General features: G+C 44.9%; 1 protein-coding gene across 6 annotated transcripts in view; it reads right to left on the bottom strand.

The window, feature by feature from the left end:
• NELL1 (neural EGFL like 1) overlaps positions 1–26162 on the bottom strand; it is a 515249-nt gene that overhangs the window by 430951 nt on the left and 58136 nt on the right. Inside the window, exon 1 of one of the 6 annotated variants that reach the window (XM_075567206.1) lies at positions 20090–20239. The exons of 4 other annotated variants lie outside the window; for them this stretch is intronic. Coding sequence is in view for 1 of the 2 variants with exons in the window: in XM_075567203.1 (XP_075423318.1) it covers positions 3452–3491 (40 nt within the window). In the remaining variant the exon portion in view is untranslated. Of the gene's footprint in view, positions 1–3451; positions 3852–20089; positions 20240–26162 lie in introns of those variants that run through there. One more of the 6 variants, XM_075567203.1, reaches the window with a different exon arrangement.

The following is a 26162-nucleotide window of genomic DNA, read 5'->3' as shown; positions in this document are numbered from 1 at the left end:
TATGCTGGAAAGAAAGCTGCAGCTTGAGATTAAATGTCACAGATGTAATTATGTTGTTTGCTTCTGTGCCATGCACATTGAATGCCATATTAAAAACTGCCATACATTATTTAACCACTTCAGTACTGATGAGATCTTCAGCATACTTCATTTTAATGGGTCCAATCACCACCGAGTGAGAGGTTATCGCACCACATGTGTCTAGGTCAATTTGCAGGTCATTTCCCAGAATCCCTGGCTGCAGTGGAAGCACTGCATGCTAAGAGATAATGGGGAAAAGCAGGGTTGCAGACCTGAGACGTGAATGTGCTCACAAGCTTTATTTTTATTTGCTGTACAATATTACACAAATACCACTGCGCTTCCCCCCTTCCAGGAAACGGCAAAACAGTTTGTCGTTACTGCGAACCGACATGACAAATAGGACTTAAACAGGTACCCCATAAAATTATTGTTCAGAAATGGGTCATTTGCCAAGTAGTAAAATAAGTACATGACGTAGAAAAAGTATTTGGTCTGAGAGCCGTATTTATTTAAGAGGCAGTGATTAGATACTTTCTAAACAAGATCTTGAAATATAGCTGTACTGCAATGTTTTTTAATCAGTACGTGCATGTGTCCGCTTGAAGGGAACATCGCAGTGCCGCAATTCATGCACCTCAAATGATGAAGACTGATATAGATGTAACGGAGGGTTGAAACACATGGGGAGATTTAGGTTTCTCTAATGCTTCTTCTGTACAAATCTGAGCTAGGACGATACTACAACATACTGTAGAGAAATTAGCTCACTTCACTAAGGATATGGACTGATACCTCCTATGCACTCAAGAAGAAATGTTATCCCATCTTTAAATGTTAACCCGAATCGGGCATCAAAATAACGATTTCATCAGCAGTCCTTTTTCGCTCTTCTTTCACTGTGAAAGATGGAATGGGAAACTCAAGGTCAATGAGACGAGAACTTTTTTCCAATGAAATGAAAATGCCATTGTATCTTTCATTGTCATCATCTGAAAAGATACTGCTTGTAAGACTCAAAAGCTCATACTAGGAAGAGGGTAATAAAAATGTTTATACAGAACGGTCTCAATTTCAACAGCTCTCCAAAAAATACGAAGTTATCAGGAGCTGTTTCTTCTTCACGTAAGGGTGGTGGATTTGTGGAATATCCTCCCAGCTGAGATGGCAGAAGCTAATAAAGTAGAGGAATTCAAAAATGCTTGGGATAGACAATAGACTATACTAAATATGACAAAGACAAGGATATAACAGGGTCTGAGGTCTTACAATAAATGGGAATTCGGCAGGCTCTGTGGTTCTTATTAGAGATGGGCAAATTTTGTGGCTGATTTTGATCCGCATCAGACCAGTTCCTTTGGTCCGCGGAATCCTGCGGATAAGTCTCAAAAAGGGCGATTGGCTATTAGGAGATTTGTTATTATCGTTACCAATACAAATCAGCGGAATCCGCAATCCGTTGACGGATTTGTAGAATACAATCCAATTTTAAGAACCCGCCAACGGATTGCTGAATCCACGGATTGGATTCTACAGATCCCGTCAATGGATTGTATCCATTTGCGGTTTTTGACGAATCCGCGCGGCTTAAAACCGACCAAATCCGTTTGCGGATTTTACACCACGAAACGGATTTTGGGGGGAAAATGCGAGACAATCCGGGAAACGGATTTGGGCTGATTCGCCCATCTGTAGTTCTTATCTGCTGTCAAAATCTGTGCGTGTTTCTCTATTTGAGCCCTTACAGGTTTTGATACAGCAGAATGTGCTGCATATTAATTTAACACCAGATCTTGATATCGTTTGAAAACTTTCTAAGAAAGGAAAATCAGTGTATGGGGTCCAAGTGTAACCTCATAATATACATCACGTTTTACATATGCACTAATCCCATAAAATAACCCAATCTCTGCCATTACAAAAAAAACAGCACCACCATCAAATAAATCCCAACAACCTGTTTTGGAAACAGGTTAATAAAGTTAATATTGAGTTGCTGATTATGTACTAAACTCTCTTTACATATTACATAAGAAGCACTTGCTCACAGACAATGAAAACAAAATTCTCTAGATTAATTAAATTAGTTAAAAAAAAATTTTTTAAATGTAGGCCTGGTAAGATTTTGGACTATATATTTTTCTCCTACTGGTGTAAGTCCTGCTAAGGGCAGGCCGCCAGTAGTTATCATGGGTTTCCCCCGCTTCAAGCCCTGCCTTGATTGGTGGAGGTAGGCCCCCTGACTGTGTGGAAGGCAAGAGACACAGGGAAGGGGTCTGCTGACATCATGAGGGGTGGGGCTGTTTAAATTTAGTTGCCTACTCCTGCCAGAGGGAAGGAGTTGGTGTTGGAGTGCCTGACTTGACAGTCAGGATTAGAGTAATACCTGTGCTAGGAGGAGAAGCTAAGGCCCAGCCTGATTAGAGCTGATAGGACTAAAGTGCGGTGGACCAATGCCCCTCACCCTGCTCAGGGGTGAGGGGGGGAAGCTAGCCTCACCCAGAGGGTATACTCCTTGGGGTGGGTGTCGGGAGTATTGGAGCTCCATACAGCCCATCCTGCAGGGGTACAGCCTGGAGGAGAAGGAGAGGAGGACAAGGCCCTGTACACTGTATCTGAGTGCTGCTGTGTATGCTGCTATTGCTGCTGGAGAATAAAGAGCCATTGCTGCTTTTACAAAAGACTTGTGTGTGTGAGACTGAAATCTCTCGCCCCGGAAGTAAAGGGCTCTCTGGAAGGATTTCACCCTACATCCTAAGGGCTTACCAGAGATGGAGGCGCTGCACCGTTGCTGCTAAAGATGAAGGCATATACCCCAGAAGCCTGTCCCTGTTGTCCCCTATACCATCGCGGGAGACTCAGGCCCTCCTGTTCCTCACAGGTACACACCACCATAGTACACGTAGCCAGCCCTCACTACACCCTAGGGGTCCAGTCTGCGACCAGGGGGGGGTGGGAACATGGGTTACATAAATAAAACAATATAGCCTTTTCTAGAAACGAAGAGGCTGCCCGTCAAAACAGCATTAGATTAAATTGAAGGGGGTCACTGCTTCCTGCCTCTAGCATTTCATATCAGTCGAAATTATATCCAATTAATGCTACGTCTCTAATGGATAGGTGCTCATTTCTTATAATCCCCAAATGCTTAGAGAGGTGTTTTTCAACAGAGTTTCTGCGGAAATCCCAAAAAGGTTTGAAGCAATTTTCAGGTAATTTGAAAAAATGTACCAAATACTGTACAGAAGAATTTACAATGCATTTGATCACAGGCGCGCTATTAGAGAGAGTTGGGGTTCCTTAGAAAAAATAATAATTGTATTTTATGTAACCCATGGACCCCCACCCCCCCCTGCCTCCCACCCCAACCTCACATCAGGTACCCTAGGGTGTCTCAAGGTCTGGCTACATGTCTGGGTGTGGTGCATACCTGCTGGCAACAGGAGGGCCTGAGTCTCCCGCGGTGACATGGGGACAACAGGACAGGTTTCTGGGGTTGTGGCTTTGTTCTCCTCAATGGTGCAGCGCCTCCATCTGGTGCAGGCCCCAGGGATATGGGGTTAAATCCCTACAGCAGAATCCCCTCCCAGGGATGAGAGATTCCAGTCTCACACCCTGTCTCTTTATCAATCAGAACCCTTTATTCAAGTTCTTATCAGCAGCAGCACACAGCAAGTACAGCAAATCAGTCTCAGCCGGCTGTCTCCCTTCAGGATGTCCCTGACGCCACTCTGGGCCGAGGGCACCCAGAGTGGGTCTAGCTCTTCCCTCACCCCCTATGCAGGGTGAGAGGTATTTGGTCCACCTATGTCCCTATAGGTCTATCAGCTCCTCTCCTCCACTAGCTAACTCTCACTCCTGAGAGCACTGACTGACTCAACCAACAAAACTACTAAAAAGGAAATGACACTGCTCTAAGTAGCTTCAGCAGGCACCGCCCCTGTGTCTCTTGACCTTCACTGTCTCAGGGCAAGTGCTTGAAGTGGAGGAAACCCATGATAACTCCTGGCAAACCTGCCCTTACACAGGAATTACTGCCAGGAGGAGAGTAGAAATATAGCCCATAAACTTAACAGGGCTATATTATTATTTTTTACAGCCTTTATCTTTCATGACAAGACTAATTTGTGCAACCTTATATTTAATTTGTTTTGATAAGTTATTATACATTAAGAACAATAAGCATATCATAAAATACACTATTCATTTCTATTAATTAAACAAAGTTCTGAAATGTTTATAGTAAATAAGACCCATGACGGTACTTTTATACAGTTTTGTAATCTTATATGCTTCTGCAAATATTAAAATTGCTACGTATTCTCCTATTTAGTAGCAAGACATTCTCCCATACAGTATTTCAATAATGAGATTACATTTGTCCCACGTAAGCAAACTAGCCACCCGGCCATCCGAACAAGCTCCCAGGAGCACACGTGTTGCTTGGCGACGCTGTGTGGCCGCGTGTGCGCGCCTCCGTTTGCTGGGCGATGTGTGATCCGACACGCCACACCCCCACGGGACGCGCTCAGCCTGTCATCATCTAGGTAATCTTTTTCTTTTAATGTCTGAACGATTAGTTGACGTCTGAATTGATGCAGCCTCCTGACCTGAACCTATGAGCGAATTAAAATATATATTAAACACTTATGTGCAGTAGGGACCGGAGGTGTGAGCAGCGGGGACCGGGGGTGTGTGCAGCGTGGACCGGAGGTGTAGGCAGCGGGGACGGAGATGTGAGCAGCGGGGACCGGGGGTGTGTGCAGCGGGGACCGGGGGTGTGTGCAGAGGGGACCGGGGAGGGGGGTGCAGCGGGGACCGGAGGTGTAGGCAGCGGGGACGGAGGTGTGAGCAGCGGGGACCGGGGGGGTGTGCAGTCGGGGACCGGAGGTGTGAGCAAAGGGGACCAGGAGGGGGGGGTGCAGCGGGGACCGGAGGTGTGGGCAGCGGGGACGAAGGTGTGAGCAGCGGGGACCAGGGGGTGGAGGGGGGGTGTGTGCAGCGGAGACCGGAGGTGTGAGCAGAGGGGACCGGGGGGGGGTGCAGCGGGGACCGGAGGTGTGGGCAGCGGGGACGGAGGTGTGAGCAGCGGGGACCGGGGGTGTGAGCAGAGGGGACCGGGAGGGGGGGGTGCAGCGGGGACCGGAGGTGTGAGCAGAGGGGACCGGGGGGGGTGCAGCGGGGACCTGAGGTGTGAGCAGAGGGGACCAGGGGGGGGGGGGGGTGCAGCGAGGACCGGAGGTGTGGGCAGCGTGGACCAGGGGGGGGTGCAGCGGGGACCGGAGGTGTGGGCAGCGGGGACCGGAGGTGTGAGCAGTGGGGACTGGGGGGGGGGGGTGCAGCGGGGACCAGAGGTGTGAACAGAGGGGACCAGGGGGGGGGGGGGTGCAGCGGGGACCGGAGGTGTGGGCAGTGGGGAGGGGGGGGTGCAGCGGAGACCGGAGGTGTGAGCAGTGGGGACTGGAGGTGTGAGCAGAGGGGACCGGGGGGGGGGGGGGGTGCAGCGTGAACCGGAGGTGTGAGCAGTGGGGACTGGAGGTGTGAGCAGAGGGGACCAGGGGGGGGGGGTGCAGCGGGCACCGGAGGTGTGAGCAGCGGGGACCGGAGGTGTGAGCAGAGGGGACCGGGGGGGGGGGGGGGTGCAGCGGGGACCAGAGGTGTGGGCAGTGGGGAGTGCAGCGGGGACCGGAGGTGTGAGCAGCGGGGACCGGAGGTGTGAGCAGCGGGGACCGGAGGTGTGAGCAGTGGGGACCGGGGGGGGGGGGGGTGCAGCGGGGACCAGAGGTGTGGGCAGTGGGGAGGGGGGGGGGGTGCAGCGGGGACCGGAGGTGTGAGCAGCGGGGACCGGAGGTGTGAGCAGCGGGGACCGGAGGTGTGAGCAGCGGGGACCGGGGGGGGGAGTGCAGCGGGGACCAGAGGTGTGGGCAGTGGGGAGGGGGGGTGCAGCGGGGACTGGAGGTGTGAGCAGCAGGGACCGGAGGTGTGAGCAGAGGGGACCACGGGGGGGGGGGGGTGCAGCGGGGACCGGAGGTGTGGGCAGTGGGGAGGGGGGGGGTGCAGCGGGGACTGGAGGTGTGAGCAGTGGGGACCAGGGCGGGGGGTGCAGCAGGGACTGGAGGTGTGAATAGCAGGGACCCCATCTTGGTAATAGCCACGCATGCGCAGTATGTTTCGTGCATGCGCAGAGGAATCCTGAGTTGCGGCGGCCATCAGAGGAGACTCACGCATGTGCAGTGATCAGCGTGAGCGGCAGCCATGTTAGATAGAGGCTCCGCAAGGGACTGCAGACCCCAGAAGCCTCAGGGGCTTCCGATCACATGGCCGGATTCCCTCTGAGGGATATAGATACAAGTATTTTTATATGTATTGGGGGTATTTTTATATGTATTAGGGGGGGTGGGTCTATTTTTATATGTATTGGGGGGTGTATTTTTATATGTATTGTATTTTTATATGTATTGGGGGAAGTGGGTATTGAGTGAGAGTGGGGTAATTAACAGAAGGTAGAGGCGAGTTAGAGGAGATAGGGGGTGAAGGAGTGAGAGGAAAAGAGGGAGTAAGAGTGACACGCAGAGGAGAGAAAAACGTGAAGCGTGGGGGAGGGATTGAGGGAGAGTTGGGTAATTGATGGAGGGGGAGAGAGAGTGAGAGGAGAGAGTGAGGAAGAGGAAATGAGACAGAGGGGGAAAATAGAGGGAAGTAGGGGGAAATAGAGGGGTCTCATAAGGTGTGAAATGGGGTGTAGGAGGCTTGCAATATCGCCGACATGGGGGAAGGGGGGGGGGTCCGGATGTAACTCTAGTCCTGGGCCCCAGAAATCTGTCTGCGGCCCTGACTGCACTGGTAGAGCCAACACTCATGGAATTTTCTTCATCCCAGTATGAAAATATGTCTATCAACAAGAAATTATCAGTAAGTCATAATGTACCCATTCCTGATTGGCTCACTGAATGGAAGATGCCAAGCTGCCATTTTGTAAAAGGGCAAATGCCCTCTCTAAAAAATGTAATGACCTCAAAACCAGTAGGCTCTTCTCCACTTGGTTAATAAACACACAGATACCCAACAAGCTCTGAGAAACCCCTAACATTAACACAATATGTGTGTGTGTGTGTGTGTGTGTGTGTGTGTGTGTGTGTGTGTGTGTGTGTGTGTGTGTGTGTGTGTGTGTGTGTGTGTGTGTGTGTGTGTGTCAAAAGGAGTGCTAGTTGGCGTGGCTAAATATAAGCAACAAAGATGTCCAAAGCTACTTCCAATGTGACAACCTATATATTCTCTTGAAAAAGTGTAATTTAGTTTAACCCTTTGGCCAAAGCGTCTTAAGCCTGCTGCCACTTCAAGGCATGGTCCTAACACTACCCGAGTTAAAATTCTTATTTACCTGTATAATTACAGGAAGAATGATCTGCATTGGATCTGTCGTAACCCAGCAAAATGAAACAGACCTGCCAACTTGGAAAGTGGGGAGGGGCGCTTAAACCTTGTGTGGGGAGGGGCCACTAACCTCCCAAAAACAGCTGAGACAGCAGTAAGTATTAGTCTGAGGTAAGGCAAAGAGGGGTTGCACATGTATATACATGTTTGATGCTACTGAAAATTACATTTAAAGTCAAATTAAAGATATATCCTTTACGTATTCAGCAGGAATGAGAATGTGCCAATGTTGATGGACATTCACGAATCTGGCAAATATTGGATGTTTGTGACGCATGCAAAGTCATGAAAATATTAATGTTTGCATTAAAAAAAAAAAAATAACCAAACACCGTGGCTACAGTTTGCCCATAAAATTACTGACCACACCAAATTCACTCAAAAAAGGTTTTAATTTCTAGATATTACTAAAAGGGAACAAGTTGCAGGATTTTCGGATCATTTTCAGGAAGACATGTGTGAGCTTCACAAATACCTGTACAATAAAACATTGTTAATGTAAAACAATACTTTGCTGATTTACTATAAAAGGTGCCTATTCCCAAGTAAAAGCAAGATTTAAAAGCAGCTCTATGCATTACGGGTTTTCCTTACGTGGATTGCACAACCATACCGATTTTTGACGGTTATTTTGCTTCCAACAGGTGTGGCGGCAAATCTAAAGCACCAGACTACTGTGTTTTTGAGTTGACCTGCTGCTCATCGCTTTGGCGAGCGCTGGCCATTCCGAGTCGGAATCCGATAAATGCTCAGACAAACAAATCTAGAATTGATGACATGACATGAAAAGGGCCGCATCTCTTTTGAACCTGGAACAGTAAATGCCACCGTAGATAGTAATGGAACTAGGTAATTTACCTGGGAAGCTTTTGAGAGAACAAGACAGAGGGAGCGATAATGAGACATAGAGAGATAACGAGACAGAGAGATAACGCGTGAGAGAGAGAGAGAAAATGCACCAGAAAGAATGAGAGAGACAGAGAAAGAGAGAAAACGTACGCGTGAGTGAATGAGAGAGAAAATGCGAGATAGAGTAAGAAAGAGAGAATGAGAGAGTTAGAAAGAGAGATAACGAGACAGAGAGATAACAAATGAGACAGAGAAAGCAAGAGAGAACGCACAAGAGAGAAAAAATGAGAAAACACGAGAGTTAGAAAGAGAATGAGAGAGAACGAGACAGATAGAATGAGATAGAGAGATAATGAGACAAAGAGAGAGAGAGAACGCGTGAGAGAGTAAATGAGACAGAATGAGAGAGAGAGAGAGAACGAGACAGAGAAACCGAGACAGAGGGAAAACACGAGAGAGTTAGAGAGAATGAGACAGAGAGAGAACGAGAGAGAGACGAGAGAGAGACCAAGACAGAGAAATAATGAGACAGAGAGAAAGAGAGAGCGAGAGAGAAAGAGAGAGAATGAATAAGCAAATAAGAGAACGAGAGAGAGAACACGAGAAAGTTAGAAAGAGGGAATGAGAGAATGAGACAGAGAACAAGACAGAGAGAGAGAGAACTGGACAGAGAGAAAGAGAATGAGGCAGAGAGAAAGAACGGGAGTACGAGAGAGAGAAAGTGAGACAGTGAGAGAAAACGAATGAGAGAGAACGAGAGAGAAAGAATGAGAAAGAGAGAGAACGAGAGAGAGAACGAGAGAGAGAACGAGAGAGAGAACGAGAGAGAGAGAACGAGAGAGAGAGAACGAGAGAGAGAGAACGAGAGAGAGAGAACGAGAGAGAGAGAACGAGAGAGAGAGAACGAGAGAGAGAGAACGAGAGAGAGAGAGAACGAGAGAGAGAGAGAACGAGAGAGAGAGAGAGAGAACGAGAGAGAGAACGAGAGAACGAGAGAGAGAGAGAACGAGAGAGAGAACGAGAGAGAGAACGAGAGAGAGAACGAGAGAGAGAGAGAACGAGAGAACGAGAGAGAGAGAATGAGAGAACGAGAGAACGAGAGAGAACGAATGAGAGAGAGAGAACGAATGAGAGAGAGAACGAACGAGAGAGAGAGAGAACGAGAGAGAGAGAGAGAGAGAGAGAGAGAACGAGAGAGAGAGAGAGAGAGAGAGAGAGAGAGAGAACGAGAGAGAACGAGAGAGAGCGCGAACGAGAAACTAAAATAAAAGATTAATTCCCTAACAGCTACTTAAGAACAATATTTGTTGCAGGTAATGATTGTGTAATTGATCATAATGTTTTTTGTTTTATTTCATGGATATGTCGCTATATATGAGTTTAGTACTATATAACAACATGTAACAAATGTATACTTCAGAACCAACACAGCTACTAAAATTCTGCTCTGTACACAAGAACATTGAACTGGAGCTTGGCCCAATGCTTTGCTATCCAGAGAGTCTGTTGCTGTGTTGCATGTTAAAATTTACCATGCTACTCAACACCACTGATTGTGTCATCTCTGCAAACACACCAAAAACTTCATGAGACAATTTTAAAATCCCACTTAAACGATGGCAAGCTACATAGTTACATAGTTACATAGTAGATGAGGTTGAATATACTTTATTCTATATCTATACTTACTTATTGATCCAGAGGAAGGCAAACAAAAAACCCCATTAAGGGGAAAAATTAATTCCTTCCTGACTCCAAGAATTGGCAATCGGATTAATCCCTGGATCAACATCCTTCCCATGTATACTTATTTGGTATATCCCTGTATACCTTTCCCATCTAAAAAGATGTCCAACCTTTTTTTGAACAAATCTATTGTATCTGCCATCACAGTCTCCATGGGTAATGAATTCCACATTTTAACTGCCCTTACTGTAAAGAACCCTTTCCTTTGTTGCTGGTGAAATTTCCTTTCCTCCAACCTTAAGGGATGGCCCCGAGTCCTTTGTACTGCCCGTGGGATGAATAGTATAGTATCTTGCTTATTTCATTACTGGGGCTCCTGTGTAATTAGGCGAGTTTTGTTGTGTGTATTTCTAGCAGTGGCAAATAAACTACTTTTTTATTTCCTGTGTAACCGTGCCTTTATTCTCATTTGGATTTATTTCCATTAAGTCGTTTACGTTAATGACAAATTAAGTAAAATAAGAAGTGGAAATTTACTATGCAATTAAGAATTTTATTAAGCATATATTTTACAAGCTAAAGTAAAACTAATCACCATTGACATTGATGGATCTCACAGAATATTTTAAGTCTTGTTTCATTGTTTTCATCAGCAAAATAATATTGAAATAATAGGACAATTGCTTGTACAATTACAACAGAGTTCTCATTTGTCTGTTTGGTTCAATGTTTCAACAGTGGCTCATTTCTGCAGAAGAGGCACATTGTGTATGGAGTTGCCATTCAACAACTGGTGCAGCATTAATAAGCTCATGATGTGCCAATTTTACGGTTCTGCAATATTTTGTCCAACAGCAGCAGATCAGTAATCTGCAAAAGATACTCTGAAAGGACAGTTCCAAATAGCAGGCAACAAACAAACAAACATTTAAACAATGTATCAATGTAATTGGGTTCCACAGATAGAATCACGCAACATTAAAATAAAATACAAATATTACTTGTGTAAATATATATATATATATATATATATATATATATATATATATATATATATATATATAGTGTATATACATACACACATATATATATATATATATATATATATACACATATATATATATATACACATATATATATATATATATATATATATACATATACATATATATATATATATATATATATATATATATATATATATATATATATATATATACACACATACATATATATGAGCAGGGAGAAGCAAAAATCCAACTGGATCCCACAAACTGGGCGCAACCCCACATTGGACCGGTACATTGAAAGCTTCAGACACAGCGCCAAAACCACCATCCTGGACAAAGGAAGGAAACAAACTTATAATCTGACACTGATGGAGAGGAGAGCCATAGAATCGCTAAAGGCCAACCACAACATAACAATCAAACCTGCGGACAAGGGAGGAGCAGTGGTCATAATGAACACCACAGACTACCTGCGGGAAGCACACAGGCAACTCTCTGATTCAAAGTATTACACCCAACTGCAGGAGGATCCAACTAAAAAATACATGCGAGAACTCAACAGGAGCATTAAAACACTCCCGATCCGCACAAGAGAACAAATTCTGGACCTGATACCAGCTAACCCAATACCTGGTACATTCTACATGCTCCCTAAAATTCACAAAGAGGGTAACCCTGGGCGCCCTATTATCTCTGGATCTGGCACACTTACCGAGAATATTTCTGGCTGGGTGGAGGGCATTGTAAAACATACACACACACACACACTTGCATTGCCTGGGTGTGTGCCCAATAGCCTATGACGAGCCTAATCTATAGATTCTAGGATTGAAAAAATATATATATTTTTTAAAGGAAGCAATCCAAGGCGGCAAATTTTTCTTGGTGCGGCTTCCTATTGGCTCATGTGACGCGGGAGCTTTAAACGTAAAAGCCCCGCTTTCTGAGCCTGTAAGAAATCCAATTTAGCAATAATTATATTGTAATGAATGAATCTGTTATCAAAGGCAGAATGTTAAAGTATACAGTATAATAGTCTGGACTTTCCTTCATATCTATATATTATATCTGATTGTATTTTCGGTTAAAGAGTTATTTTGACGGTGCAGCTGTCCTAAAAGGTCAGAGTAGGCAGAAACCCTGTTTAGGTTTGACACTGAGTGACTATTGACAACTGTGACTTTAGCTGAGAGTAGAGGCTGTGACAAAAGCTCTGAGACTCTTCCAGTCCTTACTGTATTTGGTATTCTATGTTTAGAATAAGTGTGCTGTTTGTTATGCGATCATAGTTTGAAACTGCAGGACCTAATTTGGAATAGAAATATATATTAAGAGAGCTGATTCAAGGAATATTTTATGGATAAATACAACAGTGAGCTTAGTAAGCTTTAGGAAGGAAGGAAGGATGAGGAGAAGATAGGCCAGATGAAGAAAGACCAGGCCAGAGTGATGATATCATGAAGAGGAGAAAGAAATGGTAATACCTGGAGAGATTAACAGAAAGAAGGTTACTATGTGCAACTATTCTTAAGAATATCAATCTATTTGAAACATCATCGTCATTCTTACTATTTTTGTATGTAAGTAATTATTTTCAAAATAAACGTTTTGTTTTTGTGTGCAAACGACAAGAATGCTGAATTCTGTTATACTGACGTAAATCTATACAAAAAGCGAATTTAAGGACATTTAACATTGGCGAGCCAGCCTTCATTCAGTTTTTTCGTCACATTTGGATTAGAGGGGGTGTGGTCGATACATCCTGGATCCAAGATTTGAGAAAAAATTGAAACGAACCGAAGAAAAAAAGAAGTGTCAAGTTTTTGGTAGATTTGACTACAGTTGATTAACAGATCAGAGACAGAGAACCACGTTTCACGAATCTCCTAGAGGGAGACGGACTGTTCGGGGGTTGCCTTTGTCTGGTCAAGTTTCCCAAGGAAGAAGGTACATTTGCGGGACGTGCAGGGAGCATTGTCTGGAGCATTTGTATGCGCTGAATGGAATAGCATGGAATTTCTTCAAAGAAACGTTGCGACGTTTGTGGGGGAACAATTCGAGTTTTTGCAGCACAAGTTTTCGGTGAAAGAAAATACTTAACAAAACGTAAGTAATGGAATTTATTAATTCATATGCAAATGACAGTAATATGATGTTAAATGTGTTACCTCATACATCTACTGACACTGAATTATGGAATTCTCTGTGGAATCAGGTGCAAATAGAAAATGAGAGAATAGATAAGAAAATACTAACTATGCATAAAGATAAGAAAAAATTAAGAAATGTTATGAAAATGATCAAAGTGTTTAATTTGATGGTTTTCAATGATGAGAATTCGCATAAAATTGAAGTTGTAAAAACTGATCAATGTTCAAATTGTAACATTTTACATAAACGCATACATGAGTTAGAAAAACAAATTGAAACATCCAATATCAAATTTGCATGCGCTGCTGGTAAAGACAAAAAGAAAAAAGATACTCAAGGGGCGTCCTTTATTCCTAGTTCTAGTGTAGACGTAGATGTGACTGACATTAGCAGCACAGAACTGACAAGGAAAAAGTTCCATGATAAAGCAGCTACACTGAATTTAAAGATTCACGATCATTTAATGAAGGTATTAAAAGATATACCTGATTATAAAAATCACCTGGATGCATTTCATAATGCAGACATTTTTGAATCTTATACAGATCGATTTAATTTGACTGAGGAACAGAAAAATAAGATTTACAAACTGTGGTTACCAACTCACATGAGTCGAAGGTTAAAAATGCCTGTCAGCATGCCTCAAGTGGATGATAACGGTGATTTTATACAAGGGTCCTGCATTGACAGACTTAGCCAATTAATTTACATTTCCACCGGACATGCCATTACTGTTGATATTTTGGAAGATCTTAAACCCAAAATTACAGAGGATACTTTTGAGTTTATGTTAAAATTCCAGACTGCATACAAATTACTGTTTTCTGATCAAGATTCTGAAGAGAAAATGATTAGAGCATTTGTAAAAAAATTTACATTTTTAGATCCAGTAACATTAGCAATTGCTTCTGAGAAAGAATCATTAGAAGTTGCTGCTCTTTTTATTGATAATATTAGACGTCAGTTTTTGCAGAATAATCCCAGACTTAAAATCTCAGAAGTTGTTAATGATAGAAATGCCTTTCATGCCACTCAAAAAAGTAACAGCTCTTGGAACAGTCAGAGTGACAGGAGTGACAACTGCAGAACAGACAAGCCTTTGCGGCTGCAAAGTTTAAAATGTTTTCATTGCGGAGAAATCGGGCATTATAGAAGAAACTGTGACAAATTCTTAGATCTACAAAAAAGTTTGCGGAAAGAGAATGTATTTCTTCAGCACACAGGCACTAATGATCTCACACACAAACAGGTTTGTAACATAACTCACATAGACGAAAGAGTTAATTCATCCTGACTAGACTATCTGAAACCACGTCCTCTTGAAGTATTAACTCCAGTAACTTTGGATAAAGAAGGAACCTTAGGGGGGTTTGATACAGAGTTTTTAATAGATACCAAGGCACAGTTAAGTGTAACAAAAGAAAAGTTACCAATGTTGCCAAGAACACCTCTTTGTAATATTGTGGATTTAGGCAATAAGGCAATTTGGAAAGATTCTAAAGGAAGAAAGCCTGTGTTAATTAATCCTTCTGAATATGGTAACGAGAGAAGTGTTTGTCCAATTGAAATGGTCACCAGTGAGTTTCAATTACCTGAAATCAGTGATAATTTTTGTGTCAAGCCAACACTTAAGAAAGATTTCCAAATAACACAAAAAACAGGACAGGATTTTCTCACTGAAGGAAATGCAATAGTTGATTCCTTGGCTAAGGAAGAGGTTTTAACAGAACAGAATGTAGTGCTTACAGAGACTAGTGCCACAGCGACAGTCAGACACAAAGATAGGCAGCTCCTTTCCTTTACAGAGAAACAGGCAAAGGATACGTCCATTGCTATTTCCCGGGTTGATTTAAAGCCTTCTCGTGTCCATAAAGAAAAGGCCATAAATCATGAAAGTTTGGGTCACGTAGGACAAGAGACACTTTTGGAAAGTTTAAAAGGAAATCCTAGGCTCAAAAGACAAAAACCACCTTTCCAATGTATTGCACCAGCAGATGGCCCATGGTTCACATGGCAAATTGATCACAATGGTTCCTTACCCTCAGGGAAGAATGGGTTAAAACATGCTTGGATTACGGGAGCTGTCTTTTCAAAATGGGTTGAGAGCATTCTGGTCAAGCAAAATGATGCAATTACTACAGCACGAGTTTTATGGAACCATGTTTTTTCCAGATGGGGTTTTCCACGCATTCTTGAGTCAGATAAGGGTTCTCATTTCACAGGTTTACTGATGAAAGTTTACATGTGAAATTTTAGGGATTAAATAAAGATTTAAAGTATCATCCATAATCAGTTGGTAGAATAGGATTTAAAATTTAGGAATTAAAACAGGTCTTCTGTATTTCCAAAATTTTAAAAGGGGGGAAGTGAAGTAGATGACAATTATGATCATTTTTTTTATGAAAAAAAAAGTATTTGGTAAACAAATTGAGAAGGATCTTATGATATAGTTAACATTATGTTAAAGGTTATGTTTGTTATTTATGTACGTAATATGTCGATTGTAAGTGTATGATCCAGATGGACTAAGGTTAAATATATTTACCAATATAATGATACTGCTATATTTTTACAGGTCATATGTAATTGTGTGATGAATAAAGAATACGATTGGATGATCGGAGTCAAGAAGAATGAGGAAAATCAACAAGAGTCATCACCGATGGGACTGAATATTTTTTCATTTTTTAGGAAAAAGAACAAAATGACTATTTTTATTATATTTATTACTACTGGGACTATTGAAAGAAATAATCAATACTGAAAAAGTACAACGGGGAATTACATCTCTAGGAGTACAACAAAGTTTGCTAGAAGAATTGTTATTGGTTCAAAATTATACAGATTTATGGGTGCGATGTACAGTATGTACAAGTATTATTATTTTTTCTTTAAAAGTCCATATTGGGAAAAGAAAGAGTTTTATTTCCTAGAACAGTACTAGAAATAGTGGTAGTAATATTCAGTTATTTTATAGTCTCCAATATCCAGATTTTTATTTTTTACACAATTATAGCAAGATTTAACGGATAGATTTTTTACGCTTGTTTACATTTTTATTCTAAAATACTTTGTTTATTACGCCAGGTCAAGATTATCATTCATGCTTACTTTGTATTGAAACAGTAAAAACCTTTAATAATTGAAGAATTCATTTGTAATGGAGGAAATCCAATAAGAATATATTTACACATTCTTGAGATGTAAATATGGTTCCATTACAGTTTAATATACCTCAAATAAATGAGTTTGAGTTCTCTTGGGAGAAATGGACTGAAGAAATTTAAAAAGATGAAGGTTTACTTCACATGTTACAAAAACAATTAAAAGCAGAAATTGTTTTTCAACATGAAGAAGGTAAACTAAAAGAGATAGAACACGATGGGTAATTAAAGGCTTGATGGGCAAAAGTTTTTAAAGAAATCTGTTATAATGTATCAGTATTGGGAAATAAGTGTTTCATTTATCTTCATCATTGTACATTGTTTTATGATGTATTCTTTTTCAACTCTTGGTAATATGTATTGTGAAGGCAGAGTAATTCAGAGGTATGCTGTATTCTGACATTCTGTTTGATAAGTTTTGAATGTGATATGTATGGTTGTTTGAAAGATTTATAGTGATTCTATTACAATCTAATTTAGGGGGGCTGTAAGAAATCCAATTTAGCAATAATTATATTGTAATGAATGAATCTGTTATCAAAGGCAGAATGTTAAAGTATACAGTATAATAGTCTGGACTTTCCTTCATATCTATATATTATATCTGATTGTATTTTCGGTTAAAGAGTTATTTTGACGGTGCAGCTGTCCTAAAAGGTCAGAGTAGGCAGAAACCCTGTTTAGGTTTGACACTGAGTGACTATTGACAACTGTGACTTTAGCTGAGAGTAGAGGCTGTGACAAAAGCTCTGAGACTCTTCCAGTCCTTACTGTATTTGGTATTCTATGTTTAGAATAAGTGTGCTGTTTGTTATGCGATCATAGTTTGAAACTGCAGGACCTAATTTGAAATAGAAATATATATTAAGAGAGCTGATTCAAGGAATATTTTATGGATAAATACAACAGTGAGCTTAGTAAGCTTTAGGAAGGAAGGAAGGATGAGGAGAAGATAGGCCAGATGAAGAAAGACCAGGCCAGAGTGATGATATCATGAAGAGGAGAAAGAAATGGTAATACCTGGAGAGATTAACAGAAAGAAGGTTACTATGTGCAACTATTCTTAAGAATATCAATCTATTTGAAACATCATCGTCATTCTTACTATTTTTGTATGTAAGTAATTATTTTCAAAATAAACGTTTTGTTTTTGTGTGCAAACGACAAGAATGCTGAATTCTGTTATACTGACGTAAATCTATACAAAAAGCGAATTTAAGGACATTTAACAGAGCCCGAGTAGCTACCGGCATCTATTTCTGAGGTAAGTATCTGTGGAAGCAAGGGGTCTCCGGAGCTGAAATTAACAGGTTTCAGGTCCGGAGACCCCCTGCTTCAATTCTTTAGTTAAAAAATAAATAAATTGCGAGCTTGGATTGCTCCTTTTAACATCAGGGACTCAATAAAGATTGTAAAAACCCTGCATGGAATTTGATTGGGCACATTTATCATACTGTAAAAATTTAATTTAAATTGCTTCTACTTCTTCAATTTTCTTTTGAAAAGGAGCCAACCACATGTAATCTATCAAAACAATCACTGCCACTTGAATCCGAGGAGGTAATGTGGGAATAAGGATGTGTGATTTTCACTGACGTTTGCGAACCAGGTGATATTTGCCGATATTGTTACGTGACAAATATGTCCTTTGCCAAACATTCACCAAAAACAAAGTCAAATGTACATTGTAAATTCCAGTACAGAATCAAAATGGAACCCTGCCATTTATTTTGCTAAATTCCCAGAATCCTTGGCTGCAGTGGAAGAGATAATGGGGAAAGGCAGGGTTGCAGACCTGTCTAAGACATGTGAATGTGCTCCAAAGTGGGATTTATATTTGCTGTGCAAAATTCTGCAACATTTTGCCATAATCTCGCTAATTTTTAAGCAATGTGAACTTTGCAAGTTATCAGATGCCGAATAAACGGACGAAGATCTGGTTCATTTATGGAGTGTGGTCCACATTTGGCATACGTAGTAGGAGTGTAACAGGGACTTAACCTTGTTTTAAATAAGGCTTCAATATAAGCCTATAGTGATCTGAGGAATCCCGCAGGGAGCTGGTTAATTGCAGCTAGACAATTAACCAGTCTCCATCTGGCTAATCAGAGAGCTAGAAAAGCCTCCTGCTGGAAACTGACAGAGTGTGAGGATTCGGGGGTCACGAGGGCCGCAGCGTGACCCCCCCCTCACCTCATGTTGCGCCCGCTGCTGCAGGGCATCTCCCTCGCCGGTCCCGTCCGGTCCCCGTGGTTGGGGGACTCCCTCCACGTCCCCGGCGGGCGGCCGCTGTTCCGCAGGCGGCTGGGGCGGCTGCTGCTGCTCATGGGCGCACGCTCCCCCTCGTTACGGAGCGCGCGCCGGATCAAGTTAATTTATTCACTGCTCCTGCAGTGAGGCCCCACCCCCAACACACATACAGCCCACAATCATGCCCTAAGACTGCTCACCTGTATTCTTCTCTAGGCAGCCTATTCAGGACAGCTCCATGCACTCCTCCAGGTCTGCCTCCTCTTCCTATTCGCCAGCCACACTATATAATGCCTGTCCTGTCATTCCCACATCGCTCGACAGTCTCCACTTGCGGATGTCTACTCTGGCACTTTCTCTCTTCGTTTAGTCAGGTCACGTCTCGGCTTGGCGGACGGCAATCTCTGGTTCTGGACCCCGGCTCCCAACTGACCTCTCTGCTTTCTACGCCCCTCAACCTCTGCTTGGACACCGACCTTCCGGAACTCTCCTCTCCCTGACCTTGGCTAATGGCAACGACTACGGCTCTTCTTTACCGGAATCGGCAAGTATTGTTACAGCTATCACACCTGGCCTGGCAACGCCTAAAACACCACACTCCGGACACGCTCCTTTTGCTGCTGGTGCGTGCACATATATGTCCCCGCCTCAGTATAAGGGACTGGTCTGGTCTGCGGGCAGCACCGGCGTAACACAGAGACCCTTTAGCACACAGAAGGACTGTGTGCTACCAGCAAGACACCAGGGACCAGTCCTCAATTCCAGGGTGCAGCGAACCCGGGAAACCGCCAGAGGCTGGCCCCTCAACAGACACCGATCCAGAGACTGACATGAAGGGTCCCGGCTTTCAGGTACCGCTTTTGGACTTTGAGGTTTTGGGTTGGCAAGAGGCTTTTCCTCCCAGCCTTGCAGATAGAGATTGGTGATGTGAGTTAGCCCTTACAAAAGGGATAGGCCTTAAACTGTATCACTTAAAGTCACGGGCTGAATATATGCCACTGTTTCATTTCTCCAAATCCGTCTCCATGGTCATACCACTGCCCATGTCTCTTACAAGGAGCTCAACACTTTGGTCAGCTTTTTATTGAGACTTTAAAATTAGTCAATTTTGCTTTTCTGCCTGACAAATACACCCTATGAAATACATTTCACAGTCGTGTTTTTCAACTCTGTCCTCAGGACACCCCAACCAGGCCATGTTTAGGAATAACAAACGCCTACGACTTCTCCAGCGCTGCCTCTCTCTGGGATTCCCTACCACGCACCATCAGACTCTCCCCCAGCATTCAGATATAGTAAAACTCCCTGAAACTACCTTTTTCATGGAAGCTTATCTGGCATACCCCAGACATCCATCCCCCCCACCCTCCTCCAACCGTATTGGGACCAGCTGTGTGGTTGGACCAAACTTCCGGCTAACACCCGTTAACATCCACCCCCCCAAACCTAAATGGTATCAGCTGTGCTGCTATAACATGATCCATCCTGAGGAATACTATGTCCCACAATAAGCAGACACTTTACCTTTTGTTTCAACATTGCCCCTTATTCTCTCTAGATCAGGAGTGACAAACCTGTCGCCCAAGGGCCACACGTGGCCATTCAGTGCTACATGTGTGGTTCCTGAAGGGAAGGGGGGGAAAACGGGGGCTCTGACTGCAGTCAGTGCAGAGACATCATAGAGACATGGAAGATGAGAAGCCAGAGTGTGCCCTAGCCAGCTCCTCTCCTAGCTCCTATGGACCAGCGACCCCTGGTGGGCTCCCAAGCAGCACAGGTATACACCCTGTTCCATGTGGTGCTGGCTGTGAAGACTGGAGAGCGAGGTAGGGACAATAACCCCACTTCTCCCCTTGTCCCTCCTGTCACCCCTTGCCGCTCCAACTTCCCCATTCCCCCCTTGTCCTCCACTGTCCCATTTCCCCCCCTCTTCCCCCTCTCAAGTGTCACACCATCTTCCCCTCCTCCATCTATCACTCCCTCCATATGTCACCCTCTCTTTTCCCCCCACCATTCCCATTTGTCACCACCTCTCCCCCCTCCCATGTGTCACCCCCTCTTCCCCCCCACCTCCCGCTCGTACTCTGTGTCCGGTTATACCCTGTGTCAGTGTATAGTGCTGTTTAGTTATGCCCTGTGTCAGTGTGTAGTGCTGCTGGCTTCATACTCTGCCAATGTATAGTGTCCGCACTATACACTGACACAGAGTATAACCTGACGGCACTCTCACTGACTCAGAGTATGTAGCCAGACGGCACTACACACTGACACGGTCAGGTTATGCTCTGTCAATGTATACAGTTATTAATTAGAATTGTTTTTCTTATTGTGGCTCTTTGATAATGAGACAGGTAAATTCTGGCTCCAACTCCCAGTCAGATTGGTCACCCCTGCTGCACTCTGTAAGGTCAGGAGCAGGGACCACATTACCTCTTTGTATCTGTTTGTGCATGTCCGTCCTCATTTGTATGTAACAGTTTATGTAATGTACATTACTCTGTACCCCATTGTACCTGAATATGTTGGCGCTTTACAGAATGATGATGACGATGATAATAATAATAATAATAATAATAACTAGCTAATCTCATACTCACATGTAAGATTACTACAAAAATGTGTGGTTGGCAATTCATTGATTGTTATACAGTTCTGACCCAAGGAGAGAGTTTGCATACAGTATTCCTAAGGAAATGATTTGCTTATATACTCCATCAGCAACCAGGTTCAAGAAAAAAAAAAGCAACACTGGTGAAAACTCTTTCAACCGCAGCTGTACTTTATTTATGACCATTGACTAATAAATCACGTTTTAGATGTTCCTCCAAACACCATTTTTCAAGGAAAATAAAATAAATTAGCACGCATTGAAATGCTCCTCGGTTTAATATGCAAGCCTCCTACAGAGATGATGTCTTATTTTAATTATTGTTTCGGTTTAATGGGTTTTCATTAAATTAGAGGCTGGAGCAATTACCAGGGTGAACAGCTAATGTTTCAAAGGTAAGCTCCCATGACTCTGCAACAAAGCCAGTTACACAAAGAATGAACCAATCTCTATATGCTGTGGCTCAATATAAAGTTGCATTATTGGTGATGCAAAACCAAACTGACTATTTTGCTTATCAGTTTGAAACATTAATGTCTTGTTTTCATGCTGTTTTTCTGCTCACTAGTAAACGACGTTACTGCTCTGTGTATGAAAGACATAAATGGAATAACGACGACCTACAGTAAAAGCTATATCCTATGAATACTCAAAAACAAACTAGTTTAAAATCTAATCAGAAATGTACCAACATGGAAATTCAGCAGAGACGTTGCTTGCCAATAAGTCTACGGTCAGAAAAATATAACTGCCAGATCTCAAAACATATGATGTATATTCCTATTTACAGGCTGTACTTCCAACCATATGAACACAGCTTTACAAACACTTCCGACAAAGAACTTTTGCAATGATTCTACAAACCACAAGACAATGAACAAAAAATATACAGTTACAATCCTGATCGCTGTACAACCGCATAATAATGAGTAAGGCGTTGTTGGATAGATCATTTTAATAGGTTGAGTCAAAGTACAATGATTAAGGTTTGGTCTTGCATAATGAAACTTTTACTGTATATTGAGCTTTTTTCGTGACCTTGTTTCAGATATATATATATATACAGTGTTCGACAAACCTATACATTTGCACGCCCCGGGCGAGTGGATTTAACATCGTGGCGAGCTCCTATTGGTCCAAGCAGCACATATATATCTTATACTATATTAGTGAAAGCACTGTATGTTTGCCTGCCTGCCTGCCTGCATGCATGCCTGCCTGCTGGATGTCCGGTGTCCCTAGCGGCAATCTCATTGGTCCCTTGGCCCGCCCGCCCCCGCACACCTCTCATTGGCCTCACACACTCACACCACCCCCTTGGCCCGCCCCCCACACCTCTCATTGGCCTGAGGCGGAGTGACGGGCCAAAGGTCCAAAAAAATAAATAAAACACACACACACACACACACACACACACACACACACCTCTCTCCCCTCTCCAAATCACCTTTTCCCCCTCCCCAGCGGCATCACCTCTTCCCCCTCCCCAGCGGCATCACCTCTTCCCCCTCCCCAGCGGCATCACCTCTTCCCCCTCCCCAGCGGCATCACCTCTTCCCCCTCCCCAGCGGCATCACCTCTTCCCCCTCCCCAGCGGCATCACCTCTCCCCGCTCCAAATCACCTCTCCCCGCTCCAAATCACCTCTCCCCGCTCCAAATCACCTCTCCCCCCTCCCCGCTCCAAATCACCTCGCTTCCCGCAGCTGCCACGCGGCGCGTAAGATGGCGGACCCCCTTCCTCCCTCGCGGCGCCGAGTCAGACGGTGGCGGCGCCCGGAAGTACAGGTAGGTGTCGCTCCCCACCTCCGGCGCCAAACGGAACTGAGAAAGGGCGCATCAACTGAGGTGTGTGTGTGTGTGTGTGTGTGTGTGTGTGTGTCACTGTCCACTGCCCCCCCCCTCCTATCCACTGCCCCCCCCCTCCTATCCACTGCCCCCCCCTCCTGTCCACTGCCCCCCCCCTCCTGTCCCCCCTCCTGTCCACTGCCCCCCCCCTCCTGTCCACTGCCCCCCCCTCCTGTCCACTGCCCCCCCCCTCCTGTCCACTGCCCCCCCCTCCTGTCCACTGCCCCCCCCTCCTGTCCACTGCCCCCCCCCCTCCTGTCCACTGCCCCCCCCCCTCCTGTCCACTGCCCCCCCCCCTCCTGTCCACTGCCCCCCCCCCCCCTCCTGTCCACTGCCCCCCCCCCCCTCCTGTCCACTGCCCCCCCCCCCCTCCTGTCCACTGCCCCCCCCCCCCTCCTGTCCACTGCCCCCCCCCCCTCCTGTCCACTGCCCCCCCCCCCTCCTGTCCACTGCCCCCCCCCCTCCTGTCCACTGCCCCCCCCCCTCCTGTCCACTGCCCCCCCCCCTCCTGTCCACTGCCCCCCCCCTCCTGTCCACTGCCCCCCCCCTCCTGTCCACTGCCCCCCCCCTCCTGTCCACTGCCCCCCCCCTCCTGTCCACTGCCCCCCCCCTCCTGTCCACTGCCCCCCCCCCTCCTGTCCACTGCCCCCCCCCCTCCTGTCCACTGCCCCCCCCCTCCTGTCCACTGCCCCCCCCCTCCTGTCCACTGCCCCCCCCCCCTCCTGTCCACTGCCCCCCCCCTCCTGTCCACTGCCCCCCCCCTCCTGTCCACTGCCCCCCCCCTCCTGTCCACTGCCCCCCCCCTCCTGTCCACTGCCCCCCCCCTCCTGTCCACTGCCCCCCCCTCCTGTCCACTGCCCCCCCCTCCTGTCCACTGCCCCCCCCCTCCTGTCCACTGCCCCCCCCCTCCTGTCCACTGCCCCCCCCCTCCTGTCCACTGCAGGAAATGCAGGGGGAGGAATCCATGCCTTTGAGGCGCCCCCCCCCTCCCTTTGACGCCCCCCCCCTCCCTTTGACGCCCCCCCCCTCCCTTTGACGCCCCCCCCTCTCCCTTTGACGCCCCCCCCTCTCCCTTTGACGCCCCCCCCTCTCCCTTTGACGCCCCCCCCCTCCCTTTGACGCCCCCCCCCTCCCTTTGACGCCCCCCCCTCCCTTTGACGCCCCCCCCTCCCTTTGACGCCCCCCCCCCTCCCTTTGACGCCCCCCCCCCTCCCTTTGACGCCCCCCCCCCTCCCTTTGACGCCCCCCCCCCTCCCTTTGACGCCCCCCCCCCCTCCCTTTGACGCCCCCCCCCCTCCCTTTGACGCCCCCCCCCTCCCTTTGACGCCCCCCCCCCTCCCTTTGACGGCCCCCCCCTCCCTTTGACGCCCCCCCCCCCTCCCTTTGACGCCCCCCCCTCCCTTTGACGCCCCCCCCTCCCCAAATTCTGGGGCAAGAAACGGCACCATAACTAACCAAGACAAAAAGAACATTTAATATTTTTTTGTATCGAAAGAAATATCTTTGCCCCAGCATTACACCACTGTTACCTTCACAAGCCACCGACTAACTACCTTTACCCTTAGGGTGGTATTCAATGAACTTCACTAGTACAAATCGGGACACGACTGAAGTTTATGGGAGTTCCCCGATTGGCACCATCGTATTTTAATGAAAAACTCCATAAGGAACATGTGTGAAAAATGACTAATTTAGCATCAATTTAAAAACAAAATGAGAACTACTTTTCTAACTTAAAAACAAAAACAAATCTCCCCTAAAATGTGTGTATATATTTTATTTATTAACCATCTCTATGCCTCCCAGCGGCTCCCTACCTTGCAAATCCATAGAGACCACTGGGGAGGCGATTGTGGGTGTCCAGTGAGGAACAATTCGTCAGAGCAAACTCCTATACTGCTGTAGATCTCGCCAGTGCCAAGTCCTGTACTCCTCTGTCTCCATGACGATGATGGCAGATGGCCCAGAAGAGAGCAGAACCCTTCACTGGAGACAATCTGGTGTGTGTGGAGTAATCCAAGAGGCTGATATGACGATCTTTCGCCACTGGGTGCCTAAGATCACCTCCCCCCCAGTCCCTAGGGAAATATAAGATGACTGGTGGGAGTCGGAGTGTTCTATGAATAACTTTAGAGCTTACAAAAAGCAACCTCACCAAAATGTTTGTAAATGTTTTTTTTTTTTTTTAACCACAAAGGAGGGTCTCTCCCAGCAGAACCACATGGTCATCCTCGGTTAAGCATACATAGCGCAATGACAACCAGGGGGAAAAATGGGCGCCAGACCCTCTAGCCAATCAGTAAGGAGAACAGAGAGCCCTTGAGAGACATGGAAGAGAAAAAAAAATCAAGTAATATAACATCTATTACAGATCGTTTTGAATGAAATAAAGCTAATAAAAGCTTGTACTGTATACAGCAAGATTCTAAAATATGTAACGGTACAGAATTCAGCGGTAAGTTATTTTTCAAATCTAGTATTTAAATTATACTTTTGTTTTTCTGCCGATAGAAAACATTTGATCTCTTGAATTAGTTTTGACGCTAAAGCTCTAGATGGGCTGGTGACAGTATCACTAAAAAAAAATCACATCATCTGCTTTTAAACCATGTGAGTAAATCAAATTACATGCCTTGTTAGTCAATTAGTTTAGGACTCACTGCCTAGGCAGTCTACTTTACTGCTTCTTTATATGGCCAAAAACATTACAGTGCAGTTTGAGAAAAGCCAGAAATAGAATAATGTTAAAGAAAATACAAAGAGTGGAACTATAGACTGTTTTTTTTTACTGTAGAGGTCTGATACTACTGGACCAAATAACATTATTTTCCCACCAACATTGCTGCTTTTGTGTCGGGCTTAAACCAGAGGCCTCCTGTAAAACTGAGGTGGCCCTATACCAAATATTTTCCCTTTTCTAAGAGGTCCTTCCTGCCAGCTAACCAATGAGCAACAATTACTTTGTATGTTTTATTAGTTGCTGATGCACAGGCAGCTTTCTTGAAAGAGAAAAATGTGCATCACAAAGTATTTTGGGGGAGGAAGAAGAGTGGTAAGCGAAGCTAGCATTCCAGGAGCCCTTGTGATATACAGTACGAGCTATGTCAGGCTGATTCCGGTTTCCCTTTCCCCCATACAACTGG

This window comes from Ascaphus truei, chromosome 12, assembly GCF_040206685.1.
Source record: "Ascaphus truei isolate aAscTru1 chromosome 12, aAscTru1.hap1, whole genome shotgun sequence".
Lineage (NCBI taxonomy): Eukaryota > Metazoa > Chordata > Amphibia > Anura > Ascaphidae > Ascaphus > Ascaphus truei.
This window is presented reverse-complemented; position numbering and strand designations above follow the sequence as displayed.